The 18,998-nt window shown below is 45.0% G+C and overlaps 1 protein-coding gene across 1 annotated transcript in view; it reads left to right on the forward strand.

Annotated features, from left to right (window-relative positions):
- LOC124720451 overlaps positions 1-18,998 on the forward strand; it is a 381,758-nt gene that overhangs the window by 61,530 nt on the left and 301,230 nt on the right. Inside the window, exon 4 of the mRNA XM_047245803.1 lies at positions 12,803-13,039. Coding sequence (XP_047101759.1) covers positions 12,803-13,039 — 237 coding nt within the window. The remainder of the gene's footprint in view (positions 1-12,802; positions 13,040-18,998) is intronic.

Raw genomic sequence — 18,998 nt, forward strand, 5'->3', positions numbered from 1 at the left:
TTCTTTGTGCACAATTCCCTCGGTATCAAAGAAAACGATGATCGCGCTCTTCACTTTACTCTTCAACTTGCAATGTTACGTGGCTTTATGCTTAATTACTATTTCAGTTACTTACTATTTTATCAGTTGATTTGTTTTCACCACATAACGCCTGCTGTTTACGTCCTTCTTCGTTGCTGAGCGATGTATCACTTTTCGTTATGATGCCGCAACTCTTCCTTTCCTATATCTTCACTACTTTTTATCTATATAAATGATGAACTATTGGTTTTGCCGTTTAACAACTTTTTAATAACTGTGGAAGTATTACAGGCATCGGGTCCCACCTAATGTGTCCCCCGCCTATGCCTTTTACGTGAACCTTTAGAGACTCAATCGATCTGTTTACAAAGATAAAGCAGAATATCTCTTCCTTTGAAGTCGTCCAACAACAACCTAGAAAGCTCGACGCCCTCGCGGCCCGGGCTCTTCCGTGGCTCGCGGTAGTTTGCAGCATTCGTTTTATTCCTCGCCCACTTGCCGCTACGTCGAACTTTCGTGGTGATCGTCGGGCAAGGTCTTCCACGTTACCTGCAACATAAATAAACTTTCTTCCCACAGTATTTCTGAAAACCCAAAAACAAACTTAAAGAACATAATAATAATAACTGTTCTTACAATTGAAACTTCCTGGCAGGTTAAATCTGTGTGCCGGACCAAGACTCGAACTCGGGACCTTCTGCAAGGTTCGCAAACGGGCTTCTGTGAAGTTTGGAAGGTAGGAGATAAGGTACTGGCGGAATTAAAGCTGTGAGGACGGGGCGTGAGTCGTGCTTGGGTAGCTCAGTCGGTACAGCACTTGCCCGCGGAAGGCAAAGGTCCCGAGTTTGAGTCTCGGTCCGGCACACAGTTTTAATCTGCCAGGAAGTTTCATATCAGCGCACACTCCGCTGCAGAGTGAAAATTTTATTCTAGTTCTTACAATTATTCATAGAAGTCTTGGTCGATTGAATGAGGGGTGGGACAGGCCTAAGCCTTGTGACACCACAACTGGTCTCACTTTTTTGGGACTCAGAGAGACCAGGGACTTCCTCTGGGACGATTGTTGCTCTGTCTCTCGGTCATAACTGTAAATCCAGCTCTCGTCACCTGTGATAACCCGTGACAAGAAGGTCGGATCATCAGATGCGTTCTGACGAAGGTCTGTGCACACTTCAACATGCTGTGCCTTCTGATCGACAGTTGAGATCCTCGGCACAAATTTTGCGGCGACACGATGCGTGCCTAATTTGTCAGTCAACATTCGTTGACATGTCCCGTAACCGATACCCACTTCATCCGCAAGGTCTCGAATGGTTCGACGTCAATCCACAAGAACCAATTGTTGAAGTTTGGCAACAGTGTCTGACGTTGTGCGGCTAACAGGCTTTCCAATTTGAGCATTGTCTTCGATGTCTGTACGGCCGGCCCTGAACCGAGCGTGCCACTCAAACACACGCATACAGCTCGTGCTCTGTCCCCCAAACACTTTTTGAATCATTGCAAGGTTCTCCGTAGCACTTTTTCTGAGATTCGCACATAATTTGATAACACACGATGTTATGTTCACGGATCCATCATAAAATCGCCACACAACGAACAGAGTATTATGGAAATCACTGTGGGCATGCAACACGTCCTCCCAGCTGAATGCCACTCCACACACTGACTCGTCAAATATGCAGCTCTCGCCACCTAGCGGTGCAAAGATCTACTACTCCTACTTTCCAGATAGCAGCACCAGTCCCGAAAATGTTGGATTTCACCTCATATTTGGGGCAAACGGTTTCTCATCTGCTCCGATTCCGGTAGTGCCTTAAAATTGCTACAGAACCAGTGCCCAGTTGAGGAGTTGGTCTGGCTAATATATGACCAACAGTACACACTTCAGTGGCAGGATAAGCAGGTGTCATTCTGCTGGATGCCAGGTAGTGTAGGGATGTGAGGAAATGAACAGGCAGATCGGACTACTGAGGAGGCCTGTAGAGGACAGCATGTGGCACAGTGTCCCAGAGAGCCTGTATAGGGAGAGTGTGGCCAACCGGATGATACGGCGGCCATTTTTCTGCCAAACTGCGGGCGGGACTTCTGAATGGCCAGTAGTGGAGTACACACTCACCGAATCAAAAGCACAAGACAATATGGCGAAATCATTCGTTAAATGCCTTTGTTTATAAGAATAATGTGTTATAATAATTTTCACACAGCCAATTTACAGGTCTGTTTTCAAATTTAACTATGTATATTGCAAGTTGTTTTATATGTAGGAAAAAGCAAAAACGACTTACTTCGCATAGATAAGAGTACTCGGTTGGTTTCCACGAGGCTCCTGTTTGATTTGTGTCAGCCCTGTTGACTGCGACTGCCCACTGCTTTCGTCTTTCTTCATTGCGTGGAAATGCTAACATGCGAAATCAACCTTCGCCTCTATTGGAACAACCAAATGCAGCACAACCTGGCATCGTTTACGAACGTCTGCAGAACGAATTACAGATGTCAAAAACAATACTGTACAATTATTAATGTGTTTACTTCAAACATGTAGACCTACCGACTTCATCACAAAACACTTCATTATTTCAACTCGTATTTAAGATCGCAAACACTAATTACGTACTAAAAACGTTATACAACTAAATCGAACATGCATGCACAACGCATAACAAGTCTCTCAGTAATTCAAATACCTTTTAATCGTTTCCAAAAGTCCTCTGAACTTCAATTAAACTCAAAAGCACGGCGAACATAGGAAGTGCGAGAGACGTTTGGCGCCATTTTTCTGCCAAAGCTAATCAACCAATCAAGACCAACTTCACTTATGGCCACTCTCTCCGTATACAGGCTCTCTACAGTGTCCTATTCCCTTGAAGGCTGTAGTTTCTGCACTACACTGAAAGAGCGTGCAATCGTGGGTTGAGGAATGGCTGGCGGTGACGGCCAATGAGCTGCGGTTGGCGGAGTCGACAACCCGGCTGTGGCATTCATCCTTCCAGTTGCTTAGGCAGAATGAAGTAACTTTCACCCGTCTTAGAATTGGGCACTGCCCTCTCTCACAGTTTTTTACTCCGGCAAGAGGATCTGCCGTTTTGTGATGCTTTTGGTGTGCACATCTCTGTCCACCATATTTTAACAGAGTGCATGTTATACCGTGATGCAAGGGCAGAAGCAAAAATTTTAGCTGCTGAAATGAGTGTGACGAAGGTTTTAAAGTTTTGTTATGTGTCTGGACTGTGGCCTAAACTTTTAGGCCAGAGGTTTTAGTGTGTTGCAGAGTCGCTGGCTCCTCCGTTTTTCTTCTTGCGGTCAGCCAGACACATCCATCTGCCCTGTTGTTTTAGCTCCTTATTCCACTTTCAGGCTGTGTAGTTAACATTTTAATATTGACCCAATACTTTGTTCTGCATTTCTGTGCGGTTACGTACACATTTTGCTGTCGTGCACCCGTAGAAACATCTCCACTCCTCCTCTTCACTTTTCCCACACTGTCATCAGTAATTGATGTGATAGGGCTTCGAGGGCGGTCTTAGTGTTCGACATCTTCTTGACCTTCTTTGAAACTTTTATACCGATTGTAAATTGGTGTCTTACTCGTGGTAGATTCACCAAAAGCCACAGTCAACATTTCGAATGTGGTCCTGCACTTTACTCCATTTTTAAAGCAAAATTTAATGCAAATTATCTTTCTCAAATGTAAAAATTCTCAGAGCAGTCAAAAACGTGTGTAACATTTTAGACTGCCCACAATAGACATTCAAAACAGCTGAAACTGCAAAAATGCATAAGGAACATGTTTATGACCAAGATAAAAAATAAATAAATTGAAAATCAGATGTATAAAGCTGGTGAAATTAAAAAATTCCCTTTACTTTATCACACCTCATATGTATTGTTTTTTATACATTGGATAAGTATTTCGAGCAGATTAAATTTTTAATTGACAATAGCTATTTATTACAACATAATCACTTCAGTTTCGTATTCTATTGCCATTAGTAGCTGTTGTAGCAGTATTAAGTTTCATCTGTAGCTGAAGAAGTAGCTCCGTACACAAGTCGGCTGTTCTTGCCTAAGTAGTAGCACATTTCTCTAAGCAGTGCAATCTTACTGGGCAGTGAAACATACTTCTGTTTTAGAAAATTATGCTAATCGTTGTCGGCATCAGCGATCACACAGTTATTTTATTTAGCATTGCACAAAACATTTTTCATTGCATATCTGTCCGTGGCAATAATACACCAAACTCGGTAACGTGAACATTAGTGATTCTAACGCAGTAATAAATTTATCGAAGACAAAGTGAGTTATGTGACAGTGTGTCAACCATTTCAGTTTTAAGAATTCTGCTTTTGGTTTGCAGTCTGCTTTCCCTTCTATCAGAGAAGTGCACAACCTCGTACTTTTAATAATATTATATTCCAAGATATGAGAGGAGAACATTTAAATGATAGCTTCTTCAGCTCGAGTACATAGTATACGACCAAAATCGCCACTCGAGCCAATCAGTAGCTGCAGCTGACAGTTTCTTCACGCAAGCACTCAATAGCTGTGCCAATTTGCAACCAAATTATTTTTGCCAACCTGACATAGACCGAAGCTACACTGTGTAGCATTTTGTCGCCACACTTCTCCTCTTTTCGGAAAATCCCTTCATATTGCAATGCGTGTGACATGCAGTACTACTGTGATACTGCTTTGAACAGGTTGTATACATCACGGTAAACCTGGGAAAAGTGTGAGAATTTTTTCATCTGGAGAAAATTCGGATTTTTTTTTAAATTCCAATATTTTTTCATTGTTTCAGTATCCAGCTAATTTTTTATACTTTTGATTGGTGAGAACTGATAGTCTAACAAAGAATTTTACTTTAGCCCACTACTGCAGAATAATATTGCAGCAATGAAACAAAAACACTAGAATAACACTACAATAAAACATTAGTTGAAAAGAGACTTTGCCATTTACAATGACAAAATACAGTGCACACACAAGCGTCTGCTGACATTGAAATGTTTCAACGGCTTTAGGATGAAGACGGTGTAATACGTTGTAACAACGAACTGCTTTTGGTGAGTGTGACATCACAACTGTTCACATTTCCAAGAACTCGCAGGAAAATATTGCGAATGGTGGTTTGAGAAGTGTTACTTTCAAAGTAAATTTCCCATTACACAAGATGAATTATGTTACATGTGAGAATGTGCAATGAATTTTTTAAATTGCAGAGCATTTGACTCTCATTTAAAACTTAACGCTTCGAGGGCCAGCCAGTTAGGAAAATTTTGGGCCTAGAAGACCAACCAGTTACGCCATTATTTAAAATTTTACTGGCACATTTGTATTATATATATATCTTTAAGGGTAACAGTGCTTAAAAAGACAGTGTCAAGGTCAGTTTTTCGTATTTTTTTAGTTGTTTCATAGATTACAAATAATGCAGTTAAGGGGATGAAAAGTATACTTATCCTTAAAAATAATAATAATAATAATAATAATAATAATAATAATAATAATAATAATGTAAGGTGAGTTTGTGAGCAGTTTCACATGTAATTAACTTTTCTATGGAAAAGCTGAAGTGATCGATGGAATCCATGAAATGTGCAGTGGGCAACAGTGAAATTTATAATTGTGCTTGTCAGGAATACTGCCTCAACAGACCCTCAGAAAACACCAGCAAAAAATTTTTGATAACTAGTGTTACATGTGAAAGCATAGCTTTTTTGTAGCTTTATTGTACGTATATTAATTTAAACCGTTAACGTTTCCTGTTTGTGTGTTCGTGCTACTTGGCTGACTACATCACATGCCCTGTGCAATGTGTGCTGTCATTGACTTGAGAGATCACCTACATTATTTACGAACGGCTGACAAAAGTGCACCGTAATCTCAATTTCAGTGTTTCGGAAGCCACCGTGCTGAATTTGGTGGTATTTGTGCTTATACTTTTGTAATTCGAAAATATGCATTCTAAACACTGCCCCACATCAAAGATACTTCCAAAATGCATTGGTTTTTGCTGAGTTTCATTTCCTAAAGAGTTGGGAACTTCTGTGCCAGTGTATAATACCTTTACCATTCAAAGGACTGATAATTTCTCTGAGGGAAAGTACATTATCACTTAACATGGAGGAATGTGCTTTACCTGGGGTACAGTGTATTTTAACCCAGGAAAAAGTTTGTTTTTAACTGCGGAATCCAGGGAAAAAGCTGGTAATAATGTTTTACTTGTCGATGTGCACATCCTGTTGAAGTAACTGTGGCACTGTCTGATGAATACGAAAGTATTATTTCATTAATTTAGTAAGAGAATGTGCTAGATTTGCGAAGAAATGGTTCTTAAGACAAAAACTCTGTTCAGGTGAGGTGGTCGCATTGAGGCTTCCTACACCATCCCCCCCCCCCCCCCCCCCCCAACTCTTTTGTGGATATGTGCGTGGCGAGCACGGGGCCCCGAGCTATTGCAGCCTTCTTTCTCTCCAGGGCTGCATTTCCTTCCCCTTCCCCTCCTTTCCTCCCCTTGCTTCTTCCCACTCGCCCTCTCTTCTCCCTCTCTCGGTGTCCTTGCTTATGTTGGCCCCTGCTATCCTCCTGGTTCTGTTGGTTTTACAATTTGGCTTTGTTGCGTTATCACCTCCTCCTTTTGGCTTTCCCTGGTCCCCCTCTAGGGTTTGACTTCCATTACAAAATTTCTCGTCCATAGTGTGAGCCATTTGGGGAAGAGCACCTTACCTAGCGTCTCCGACGTGCGCCCTCCTAGTACATTCCACCTCTTCTTTCACGTCGTCGTCCGATGCTAGGGTGCGTAGCCAGCACGGTAGCCAGCCCGTGTGGTGGGGTCGCTATGTACCCTTTTGGTTGAGCCCCCTGAACACACAGGGATCACACTTCTGATACCTGAGCTGTGACTTCCTCACGCACGCCTCGGAGTGGTTGCTCGTCATCCCGGAGCACCGGAACTCCCGGCAATGGCCGCCATGCCAGACGGCCCTTGCTGCGGCTGGGTGGTGCTCGTGAGGAGAGCCCCTGATCGGAGTGGGTGGTATCAGGGCGGACGCTATGCAGATGAAACGCATACGGGTCCAAAACTCTGGCCGCTCTTCTGCGGCCGTCTCTCTGCGTGGTACTGATTCCTCAAGTGCTGCTTCTCTTGCCCCTTCGGCCTTCCCTTCCGTGGCTACCCCCTGGGAGGAGGGTCAGGCCCGTCATCTAGGGGCAAAACGTTTCCCCCGTTATCTAGTTTGCACCAGGACTGATGGAGATACTTTCACCAGTGTCAAACCTTTATTCTTTGTGGAACACATTGAAGACAAGTTCGGCGAAGTGGACTCCCTGAGCAAGATGCGGTCGGGTTCGTTGCTGATAAAAACTGCTTCGGCTGCCCAATCTGCGGCCCTTCGTGCCTGTACCCATCTTGGCACAATACCCGTGTCCATTACCCCTCACCAGTCTCTAAATATGGTACAAGGTGTGATTTTTCACAGAGACCTCATCCTTCAAACTGATGAGGAACTTCGGGACGATCTCGGACGGCGGGGTGTTCACTTTGTTCGGCGTGTTCAGAAGGGTCCTGACGACTATTGCATTGATACTGGTGCCTTTATCCTGGACTTTGGAGGGGATACCCTCCCTGAGAAAGTAAAGATTATGGTCTATCGATGTGATGTGAAGCCGTACATCCCACCTCCTATGAGGTGTTTTAAGTGCTTGCGTTTTGGGCACACGTCTTCCCGCTGTTCACAGGCCCCTCTCTGTGGTGACTGTGGACGTCCACTCCATGAGGGGAGTCCCTGTGTTCCCCCTCCTGTGTGTGTAAATTGTCACGGCAGTCATTCTCCACGTTCACCAGATTGCCCAGTATATAAGAAGGAAAAGAAGATACTGGAGTATAAGTCCCTCAATCGTTTAGCCTACACACAGGCTTGTAAGAAGTATACACGTCTTCACCCTGTGTCCATGTCATCTAGTTACGCTTTGGTTACATCTTCACCCCTTCCTCTCCCTTCCTTACCCCCATCCCGGATCCCTCTCCTCCCCCCCTCCTGTGCGGCTCCCACACCTTCTCCTTGGGCGCTGCTCCCCCTCCCCAGCCGGAGAAGTGTTCCACTCCTTCGGCGTCTGCCGGTCCAGGGCGCCTCTCCCGGAGTGCCCCTTCCCGGCACCAGGCCTGCTGCCGCGCGACGAGTGCAAGTTTGTCGGCCCCAGGTCACCCGGTCTCTTTCTGTTCCCGATCTTGTTGCAGCTGGCTCCTTTATACCACACAGCCCTCCTCGATCTCAGCCTGAGAAGAAGAAGAAGAAGAAGAAACGTAAGTCCCGGGACAAAGAGCCTCTGGTGTCACCAGATGTCCCATCCCCGGCTTCACAACCGGATTTTGACCTGTCGTTCGTGGATGTTGCCCCCTCCTTTTCGGTGACGGGTGGGGACCCGGCGGTACGACTGGCTTTGGCGTGTTCAGCCCCCATTTAAATCATCATTCTGTGGTTCTCCAATGGATTTGTAATGGATACTATCGTCACCTTCCGGAATTGAAATCCCTTGTTTCGTCTTACTCTGCAGCTTGTGTGGTTCTCCAGGAATCTCATTTTACTGATGCTCACTCACCGACCCTCCGTGGGTTCTGTGTTTTCTGTCGAAATCGGGTCGGACCCCTGCGGACTTCTGGTGGCGTTTGTACGTTCATCCGTAGAGACATTGCTAGCACGTGGATTCCTCTTCAAACTACATTGGAAGCGGTTGCTGTTTGGGTCCACCTGGACTCTGAGGTCACGGTTTGCAATCTTTATCTCCCTCCTGACAGGACTCTTACACCTGCTGCCTTAACAGCCCTTCTTCAGCAACTTCCTCCGCCCTTCCTCCTCCTTGGGGACTTTAATGCTCGTCACCCCTTGTGGGGGCAGTGCCTTTCCATCTAGACGAGGTCTTCTTATAGACCAGTTTATTGCAGACCACGACTTGTGCCTCGTTAATGATGTCTCCCCTACTCATTTCAGTGCCGGTCGTGGTACCTTTTCTGCCATTGATCTTTCTCTTTCTTCTCCCTCTCTCCTCCCTTCGTTACACTGTTCGCCACACAATGACCTTTGTGATAGTGACCATTTCCCGTCGATTCTCTCTCTCCCTTCCTGCTCCCCGATGGACAGGTTACCTCGTCGGTCTTTCCGACGCGCTGTTTGGCCTCTATACACTGCATAGGTCGTGTTTTCTCCCTCTTTGTCGGGCTGTATTCGTGACGTCCTACGTGACGTGTCTGACGCAATTGTTCGCGCTGCTAGCCCTGCTGTCCCGCACTCATCTGGACCATTTCGTCGTGGTGGAGTACGGCCATTGCCATTGCCATCCGTGATTGCCGTCAAGCTTTGCAACACTTTAAGAGGCACCCATCTGTAGCCAGCCTTACTACCTTTAAACGCCTCCGCACTAAAGCCCATTATTTAATCGAACAGAGCAAGCGGATATGTTGGGAATGATTCGTTTCTTCCCTCGGTTCTACTGTCCCTCTGTCACGGGTATGGGCTACACTTCGCTCTCTCCAAGGTTGCCATCGGCCGTCCACCCTTCCAGGCCTTCACCTCCCAGATGGCATTTGTACGGACCCATTAGTTCTCGCAGAACATCTTGCGACCCATTTTGCAGTGGCATCAGCGTCGGCCTCCTATCCAGCTGCTTTCTTTCACCAGAAACAGCGGGCCGAAGCTTCCACCTTATGTTTTACCCCTTGTGAGTCAGAATCTTACAACGAACCTTTTACTGAATGGGAATTTCTTTCTGCTCTATCTTCTTCTCGTGATACGGCCCCTGGCCCAGATTCCATTCATAACCGACAGCTTCAACATCTCAGTGCTCCACAACGGCAACATCTTCTTCGGGTGTTTAACCGTATCTGGCTCCAGGGTGACTTCCCTTCTCAGTGGATGGACAGCATCGTGGTTCCTGTCCTTAAACCTGGTAAGAACCCCCTATCTGTTGACAGCTATCGGCCAATTAGTCTGACCGATGTTGTTTGTAAGTAACTCGAAAGGATGGTAGCCTGTCGGCTCAATTGGGTCCTCGGATCTCGGGAACTATTGTCCCCTTACCAGTGTGGCTTTCGAGAGGGACGGTCTCCGATCGATCATTTACTTCGCTCAGAATCCGCAGTTCGGCAGGCTTTCTCCCGGCGCCGCCATTTGGTTGCAGTGTTTTTTGACTTTCGCAAGGCCTGTGACACGGCCTGGCCCCGTCACATCTTACTAACCCTTCATCAGTGGGGTCTTCGGGGCCCACTCCCGATTTTTATCCGCCAGTTCGTGTTCCGTCGGTCATTCAGGGTTCGAGTTGGTACTGTTTTTAGTTCTCCACGGACCCAGGAGACGGGCATCCCACAGGGTTCTGTCTCGAGTGTCCTTCTTTTCCTCATTGCTATCGATGGACTTGTGGCCTCTGTCGGTCCCTTGGTCGCCCCTGCCATGTATGTGGATGATTTCTGCATTTGGGTTAGTTCCTCCTCGATAGCATCTGCAGAACGGCAGCTCCAGGTAGCTGTAAGGCGTGCCTCTGCATGGACCCTCTCACACGGGTTTCAATTCTCTCCTTTAAAATCGCCGGTGGTCCACTCCTGTCACCATACTACGATCCACCCTGATCCAGAGCTCTATCCCGCTGCACGACGATTGCCTGTGGTCCCACAGTTTCGTTTCCTGGGTCTTCTTTTCGACAACAAGCTCACTTGGCTGCCCCATATCAGACTCCTGAAGGTGGGATGTTTCCGTAAACTCAATGTCCTTCGCTTCCTTTCCCACTCCTCTTGGGGTGCGGACCAGGGTTGCAGACCGTTCCCTCCTTCTCCGTCTTTATCGTGCTCTAGTTCTGTCTCGCTTGGACTATGGTTGTCAAGTTTATGGTTCTGCTGCTCCTTCCACACTGCACGTGCTGGATCCAGTCCACCATTGTGGTATCCGTTTGGCCACCGGTGCCTTCCCTACTAGCCCTGTTGATAGTCTCCTGGTTGAAGCTGGGATCCCCCCCCCCCCCCTCCCTCCCTCCCTTTCTGTTTGGCGGTCCCAGCTTCTGGTGTCTTATGCACTCACTATCCGTTCCTCTCCCACTCATCCTTCCTATTCTGTCCTGTTCCCAGCCCGTGGACATCGCCCACCCGATTCCCGCCCTCGGGCAGGTTTACCGGTTGGGCTCCGCCTTGCGTGTCTTTGCCGTGATTTTCGGCTTCCTTCTTTGTCCTGTCTTCCTCGCTCCCTCCCCTCCACCCCCCATTGGTTAGTTCCTCGGCTTCGAATTCGGACGGATCTCCACCGAGATCCGAAAGATTCCGTCCCCCCGGTGGTGTTCCGTTCCTTTTTTCGCCAAATTTTATGGGAATTTCGGGATGCTGTTGTTTTTTACACTGATGCCTCTAAATCTGCTGATCATGTTGGGTATGCCTTCACGTCCTCTGTTGGAACGGAAAGTCATCTGCCACCACCTACATGTGGGGTGTTTACTGCGGAATTGATAGCAATTTCCCAGGCCCTTACCTTTATTAAACAATCCCAACACAATCGCGTTTTGTTATGTACGGACTCGATGAGTGGCCTTCTTGCTATTGACCGGTGTTTTTCGCACCATCCCTTGGTCTCTGCCATCCGTGACCATCTCGCTGATATTCACCGTCCTGCTTGTTCCCTTGACTTCCTTTGGGTCCCTGGCCATGTGGGTATCACGGGTAATGAGCTCGCTGATCGTTTGGCTGGGGGAGCAGTTACTTACCCCCCGTTTTCTGTTACCCCTCCTGCAGCGGATTTATGGCTTCACATCAAATCCCACTTTGCACAGTCATGGGCCACTTCTTGGGAGGCTACTCCCCTGTCTAATAAACTTCATGCAATTAAGGTGACACCAGGCCCTTTGCATTCTGCCTTTCGCCTCTCCCGAAAGGACTCGACCACACTGTGTCGTCTCCGCATTGGCCGTACCAGGCTGACCCGTGGTTTTCTTTTGCGTGATGAGCCACCCCCGCTATGTGGTTGTGGCGCCTTCCAGTCAGTAGACCACATTTTGATTGAATGCCCCCTTCTTTTGGCTCTGCGTGCCAAGTTCAGACTCTCCCACACTTTACCTTTGATGTTGGCTGACGATTCCCGGATGGTCTCTCTGGTTCTCGGTTTCCTCCGGGAAAGAGGTTTTTATTCTCAGTTTTAAGGTTTTTAATCTCTCTCTGGTGTTGGGGCAGGGCGGAGAGTGTTTGGGTATCTACCGCTGTAAGCCGTGTTTGGCGATTCCCGACTCTCCTCTCTGACCGAGATCCTCTTTTCTTCCCCTTTTACTCTCTCTCTCTGTTTTTTTTTTTTTTAAAAAAAAAGGATTGGTTAGTCTCCTTTTCCCATACGTACTTCTACATTCTAGCGGTTGCACCTTTTAAGTCACAGGTGGTCTTGCCTATGCTGCTTCAGCATAGTGTTGGCTTCGTTCTCTTGCTGACTTCCCTCATTTTGTTTTTACCATTGACAACATGACTGCCCTTTTACGTTTTTAGCCTTTTCCCTTTTATTGTTCTGACTTTCCTGAGATGTCACACTAGCGTAATGGACCACATTTGAAACAAGGGACTGATGACCTTGCTGTTTGGTCCCTTAAACCCCACACAACCAACCAACCAACCAACCAACCCAACCCCACCCCAAAACATAAAACTAAATATTGGCTTTTTTAAAAGAGTGTAAGTTGGTACATAGGAACTGAATATAGATGTACTGGTATTTTCTGTGTAAGTGTGAGCTATAACAAGGAGCCACGAGTGGAATCGTGATTGCAGTGGTTCGCCCCGCCTCGGTCGGCCGCCGTTGAACCGGCCGCAAAAGCAGACGGCACTCCAACCCGCACCCACCTCGGCAGCTGCTCCGTCGTCGGCACGTCGCCCGCGACCCGTGTACAACACGGAACTGGCCAAGCAAGTGATGCGGGAGCTGAGTTCGAAGCGGGTGGGGACGACCGAGGGCACCGTGCGCAAGTCTCACTTGCACCACTACGCCTGCTTCTACTGCCATCGCTGGTGAGTGGGCGGGCTGCAGGTCCGCACGCACATTTTGTGGATCGCTTATTCGGCACCTGTACACTGATCAAAATTACTGAACAGTCGACACCTGTCGCGTGGCGCCACGTCGGCTGCCGTTCGGTTGGAGGTGACACACAAACACGGAGGTTCATTTCACAAGTTTTGAAATGCTCTTTATGTAATGTGGAGCAGTGTTTGATGTGGCTGTCTTCGGGTACAGTGGGAATGCGAGATTTTCTGACTGCAGCTGATTTTACGTGCCCGATGACGTGTCTTGTAGCCCTGAATTTACATTCGTTCCTAACCTAACCACAATCTAAATCTCCAGCTATACTCTGCATATCCCCGTGAAGTGAGTGGCAGAGGGTACGTCCCATTGTACCAATTATTAAGGTTTCTTCCCATTCCATTCACGTACAGAGTGTGGGAAGAATGATTGTTTGAATGCCTCTGAGAATGCTGTAATTATTCTAATCATATCGTCGTGATCCCTCTGTGAGAGGTACGTAGGGGGGTTTTAGTATATCCCTGGAATCGTCATTTAAAGCCAGTTCTTGAAACTTTGTTAGTAGACTTTCTCAGGGTAGTTTACGTCTGTCTTAAAGCGTCTTCCTCCAGTATGTCTGTCACCCTCTCCCACTGACCAAACAAACCTGTGGTCCTCTCTGTATACATTCAATATCTCCTGTTAGATCTGTTTGGTAAGGGTCCCACACACTCGTGCAATATTCTAGAACTGGTTGCGTGAATGATTTGTAAGGAATCTCCTTTGTAGACTGATGTACATTCCCCAGTATTCTAACAGTAAACCAAAGTCTACCACCTACTTTACCGACAATTGAGCCTGTGTGACCATCCGTTTCACATCCCCACAAAGTGTTAGACCCTGATATTTGTACAAGATGGCTGATTCCAACAGTGATTCATTGATGTTATGGTCATAGGATACTGTGTTTCTTCGTTTTTTGAAGTGCACGGTATTATGTTTCCAAATATTTAAAGCAATTTGCCAATCATTGCACCACTTCCAAATCTTATCAAGAGCTGACTGAATATTTATGCACCATGTAGCAGAGATGCTGAGTCGCAGATACGTACAACAAAAAGATTTTCATACTCGAAGCTTTCAGCCAATGGCCTTTGTCCACACACACACACACACACACACACACACACACACACACACACACACACACACGTGCCAACGTAACCCACACACATGACTGCAGTCTCAGGCAACTGAAACCGCACTGCAAACAGCAGTACCAGTGTGTGAAGAAATAGGGAGAAAGAGATAAAATTAAATTAAATAAATACAAAAAATATTTATATTTACTTCTCTCTCTCTCTCTCTCTCTCTCTCTGTGAGACTGCAGTCGTGTGTGAGTTGCGTTGGCACGTGTGCGTGTGCGCGCACGCGCTCCAGCATGAGCGTATGTCTATTATTGACAGAGGCGATTGGCCTAAAGCTTTAAGTGTGAAAATCTTTCTTCTCCTACTTCTTCTTCTTCTTCTTCTCTCTCTCTCTCTCTCTCTCTCTCTCTCTCTCTCTCTCTCTCTCTCTCTCTTTTCCTTCCTATCTGCGACTCAGCATCATCTCCACTATATGGTAAGTAGCAACTTTCCTTCTCATAACATTGTTACATTCCATCTTGGATTTTTCATTGTTTGAATATTTATGCAGCTTCTTTCAGACAGTACTTCATTACAGATAACTGCATTTTCTGTGAAAACTCTGAGGTTAGTATTAATATTGTCTGCAAGGTCATTAATACACAATAGGAACAGCAAGGTCCCCAACACACTTCCCTGTGGCACACCCAAAGTTACTTCTACATATGATGATGACAACTCTCCGTCCAATATTACATGTTACATCCTCCCTGCCAAAAAGTCCTTAATCCCGTCATTTATTTCTCTTGGTACCCCACGTGATAATACTTTTGAGAATAAGCTTAGGTGTGGTAGAGAGCCAGTGCTTTTTGGAAATCAAGAAACACTGCATCTACCTGGTTGCCTCAGTCCAAAGCTTTCAGTATGCCATGTGAGAAAAGTGAGAGTTGGGTTTCAGATGACCGATGTTTCCAGAATCCGTGCTGGTTGGCACGGAGGAGGTCAGTCTCGTGGTGTGCAATGTATCTGAGAAAACAGCAGTCGACAACCTGTGGCAGAGCTTTTAATCACACTCACTTGGTTCACGGTGATTAAAGCTGAACTCTGCGAGCAAATGTGAGATGTAAAACTTTCAGTTTCAGCACTAAAAGATAACTGTAACGTCTTGCCTGGGGGTAGAGCACTTGCCCGCGATAGGCAAAGGTCCCGAGTTCGAGTCTCGGTCCGGCACACAGTTTTAATCTGCCAGGAAGTTTCATATCGGCGCACTCTCCACTGCAGAGTGAAAATCTCACTCTGGAAACGTCCCCCAGGCTGTGGCTAAACCATGTCTCCGCAATATCCTTTCTTTCAGGAGTGCTAGTTCTGCAAGGTTCGCAGGAGAGCTTCTGTAAAGTTTGGAAGGTAGGAGACGAGGTACTGGCAGATGTAAAGCTGTGAGGATGGGGCGTGAGTCGTGCTCGGGTAGCTCAGATGGTAGAGCACTTGCCCGCGAAAGGCAAAGGTCCCGAATTCGAGTCTCGGTCCGGCATACAGTTCTAATCTGCCAGGAAGTTTCAGTTTGTTTATTGCCATACACGTTCCACTTTCTTTATTCATGCTGATGCTTCACAAATAAAAGAAGCGAAACGCTTTATGGCAATAAACTGCCTTCAGTTACTTCCATGGACAGAACTCATCTCCACGAACCCAGAAAATTGTTTAAGAGAGTGTCGAAGAATAAGAAGATGCATAGAATGTGGTTTTAGCTCGCTCCTAGAGATCCACATGATGAAGCAGTCTATTTCCCCATATGATACATCAACAATTTGGTTCATAAAACCAAAATTTAAAAAATTGCCTTTTCGAGAGCTTGTGGCGAGTGCAGGTAGAGAAGTTCGTTGTAATTTATGATATGCATCTGATGAATCAAAATGTTTCATATATGGTGATATAATCTGAAAATATTGTGGCAGGGACCTTTCATTTGTGTCTACTGTTGTTCAGGATTCAATCGCAGATAAATACTTGACAAGCTAAAGTATAAAGATGACTGCTGCTAGTTTCATTCGCAGTAATTTACTTTGTTCTGTTAGATTCCTGTCTGACCACACTCTCGGAAATCGGTACGTATTCTGAAAAAAAAAAAAAATGGTGAATTATTTGTGACAAGAAAAAGTATAAATGTCGCTGTCAGTTGTTTCACGCAATTATTTCATCTTTCATTTCTTAAACATGTGGAAGTCACGAAATCAGAGATAGTCATTACTGAGAAAGCACGCTCTTACATGTAAATTAGAATGAATATTTCGGGGAAATGCTTAACTTTGGTGATTAATGAAGTCTCAGAATGTGTTGCAAACACGAAGAGGAAAAAAAAAAAAATTATCGCATCCAGCAGTATACGATGATGGCAGTTCGTCGCCTCACCAACTTTGCTACAACAACTTGCACGCTGTTGGCACTTTTTTTTATGTAATTTCTTTCATGAGAGACGCAGACTGACTTCGTTGCCAAATGATGCAGGCGTAAGCCATAAATAAATGAAATTTTGGGAGATTTCCTCTGATCAGATTTCACAAAATTCCTTTGCATTGTTACTTAAAAAGTTTTAAATGCATTTTGATAAGTAAACCATTTGTGGAAAAAAGTACACGAAGTCACTAGTAATTGCAGCTAACATTCGTATAATATACGTAATTGCACAAAATAACAGGTATTTTGAGAGAATATTGACCGAAAACATTTTTATTTATTTATTAATTTTTTATTTTATTATTATTTTTTTTTATCATTCACAGTAGCAACCGAACCTAACCAAAGGAAAATAGTATATTATGACAGGACATGTCCTGTGATGATTGTTTAGCAACACAATCATTAAATCCAAAGCTAAAACACTCAATATGTTTAAAGTAATAATAATGTAAACTATCAGTTTAATAAGTCATGGCTGCAAAATACTAACACGAATTCTTTACAGACGAATGGAAAAACTAGTAGAAGCCGACCTCGGGGAAGATCAGTTTGGATTCCGTAGAAATATAGGAACACATGAGGCAATATTGACTCTACGACTTATCTTAGAAGCTAGATTAAGGAAAGGCAAACCTACGTTTCTAGCATTTGTAGACTTAGCGAAAGCTTTTGACAATGTTGACTGAAATACTCTCTTTCAAATTCTGAAGGTAGCAGGGGTAAAATACAGGGAGCGAAAGGCTATTTACAACTTGTACAGAAACCAGATGGCAGTTATAAGAGTCGAGGGGTATGAAAGGGAAGCAGTGGTTGGGAAAGGAGTGAGACAGGGTTGTAGCCTCTCCCCGATGTTATTCAATCTGTATATTGAGCAAGCAGCGAAGGAAGCAAAAGAAAAATTTGGTGTAAGTATTACAATCCATGGAGAAGAAATAAAAACTTTGAGGTTTGCCGATGACATTGTAATTCTGTCAGAGACTGCAAAGGACTTGCAAGAGCAGTTGAACGGAATGGATAGTGTCTTGAAAGGAGGATATAAGATGAACATCAACAAAAGCAAAACGAGGACAATGGAATGTACTTGAATTAAGTCGGGTGATGCTGAGGAAATTAGATTAGGAAATGAGACACTCAAAGTAGTAAAGAAGTTTTGCTATTTGGGGAGAAAAATAACTGATGATGGTCGAAGTAGAGAGGATATAAAATGTAGACTGGCAATGGCAAGGAAATCGTTTCTGAAGAAGAGAAATTTGTTAACATCGAGTATAGATTTAAGTGTCAGGAAGTCGTTTCTGAAAGTATTTGTATGGAGTGTAGCCATGTATGCAAGTGAAACATGGATGATAAATAATTTGGACAAGAAGAGAATAGAAGCTTTCGAAATGTGGTGCTACAGAAGAATGCTGAAGATTAGATGGGTAGATCACATAACTAATGAGGCAGTATTGAATAGGATTGGGGAGAAGAGAAATTTGTGGCATAACTTGACTAGTAGAAGGGATGGGTTGGTAGGACATGTTCTGAGGCATCAAGGGATCACCAATTTAGTACTGGAGGGCAGCGTGGAGGGTAAAAATCGTAGAGGGAGACCAGAGGTGAATACACTAAGCAGGTTCAGAAGGATGTAGGCTGCAGTAGGTACTGGGAGATGAATAAGCTTGCACAGGATAGAGTAGCATGGAGAGCTACATCAAACCAGTCTCAGGACTGAAGACCACAACAACAACAACAACAACAACAACAACAACAACAACAATGTAATGGTGTGTGATGAGGGCCTCCTGTCGGGTAGACCGCTCACCTGGTGAAAGTCTTTCGATTTGACGCCAGTTCGGCGATTTGGGCATAAGTACTTACAGTAACAAATTATAGGTGTAAATAAACCATAGGTAACTGAACGACAGGGCCATACCGAAATCCAAAACCTTTCAGTACAGTTGTCGAAAAATAGGAGGGAGGACCATTTGGTAACAGGTCTCAGAAACGTACTGAATAGGAAATTCGGATAAAGAATCGAAAATGATATCACTATGAAAGACATAGAATAGGTCCCCTGGCACACAATTTCTTGGGCATCAGGCACTTAGCGACAGTGGTTTGTTATTATTTAATGTGCTATCGTGTTGTTTGATTTTGCTATGGGAACTCATTAAACACAAAAATCTTTTCGATACCATTTTTATTTATTTGTTTTAAATTTCAACCTCATGTCAAACAAGATACACCTGAGGCTTAAATATATACAATTAGCTTCAGATTACGTGGTTTAATATGGGCCAAAGACTGCACAGGTAACTGACAAAGGAGGATAATCCAATATCTGGTATCGGACTACGCGGAGATTGAATACCTACCAGAGGAAATGAACCTAGATGGCTGTTAGAGA

This window comes from Schistocerca piceifrons, chromosome 11, assembly GCF_021461385.2.
Source record: "Schistocerca piceifrons isolate TAMUIC-IGC-003096 chromosome 11, iqSchPice1.1, whole genome shotgun sequence".
Lineage (NCBI taxonomy): Eukaryota > Metazoa > Arthropoda > Insecta > Orthoptera > Acrididae > Schistocerca > Schistocerca piceifrons.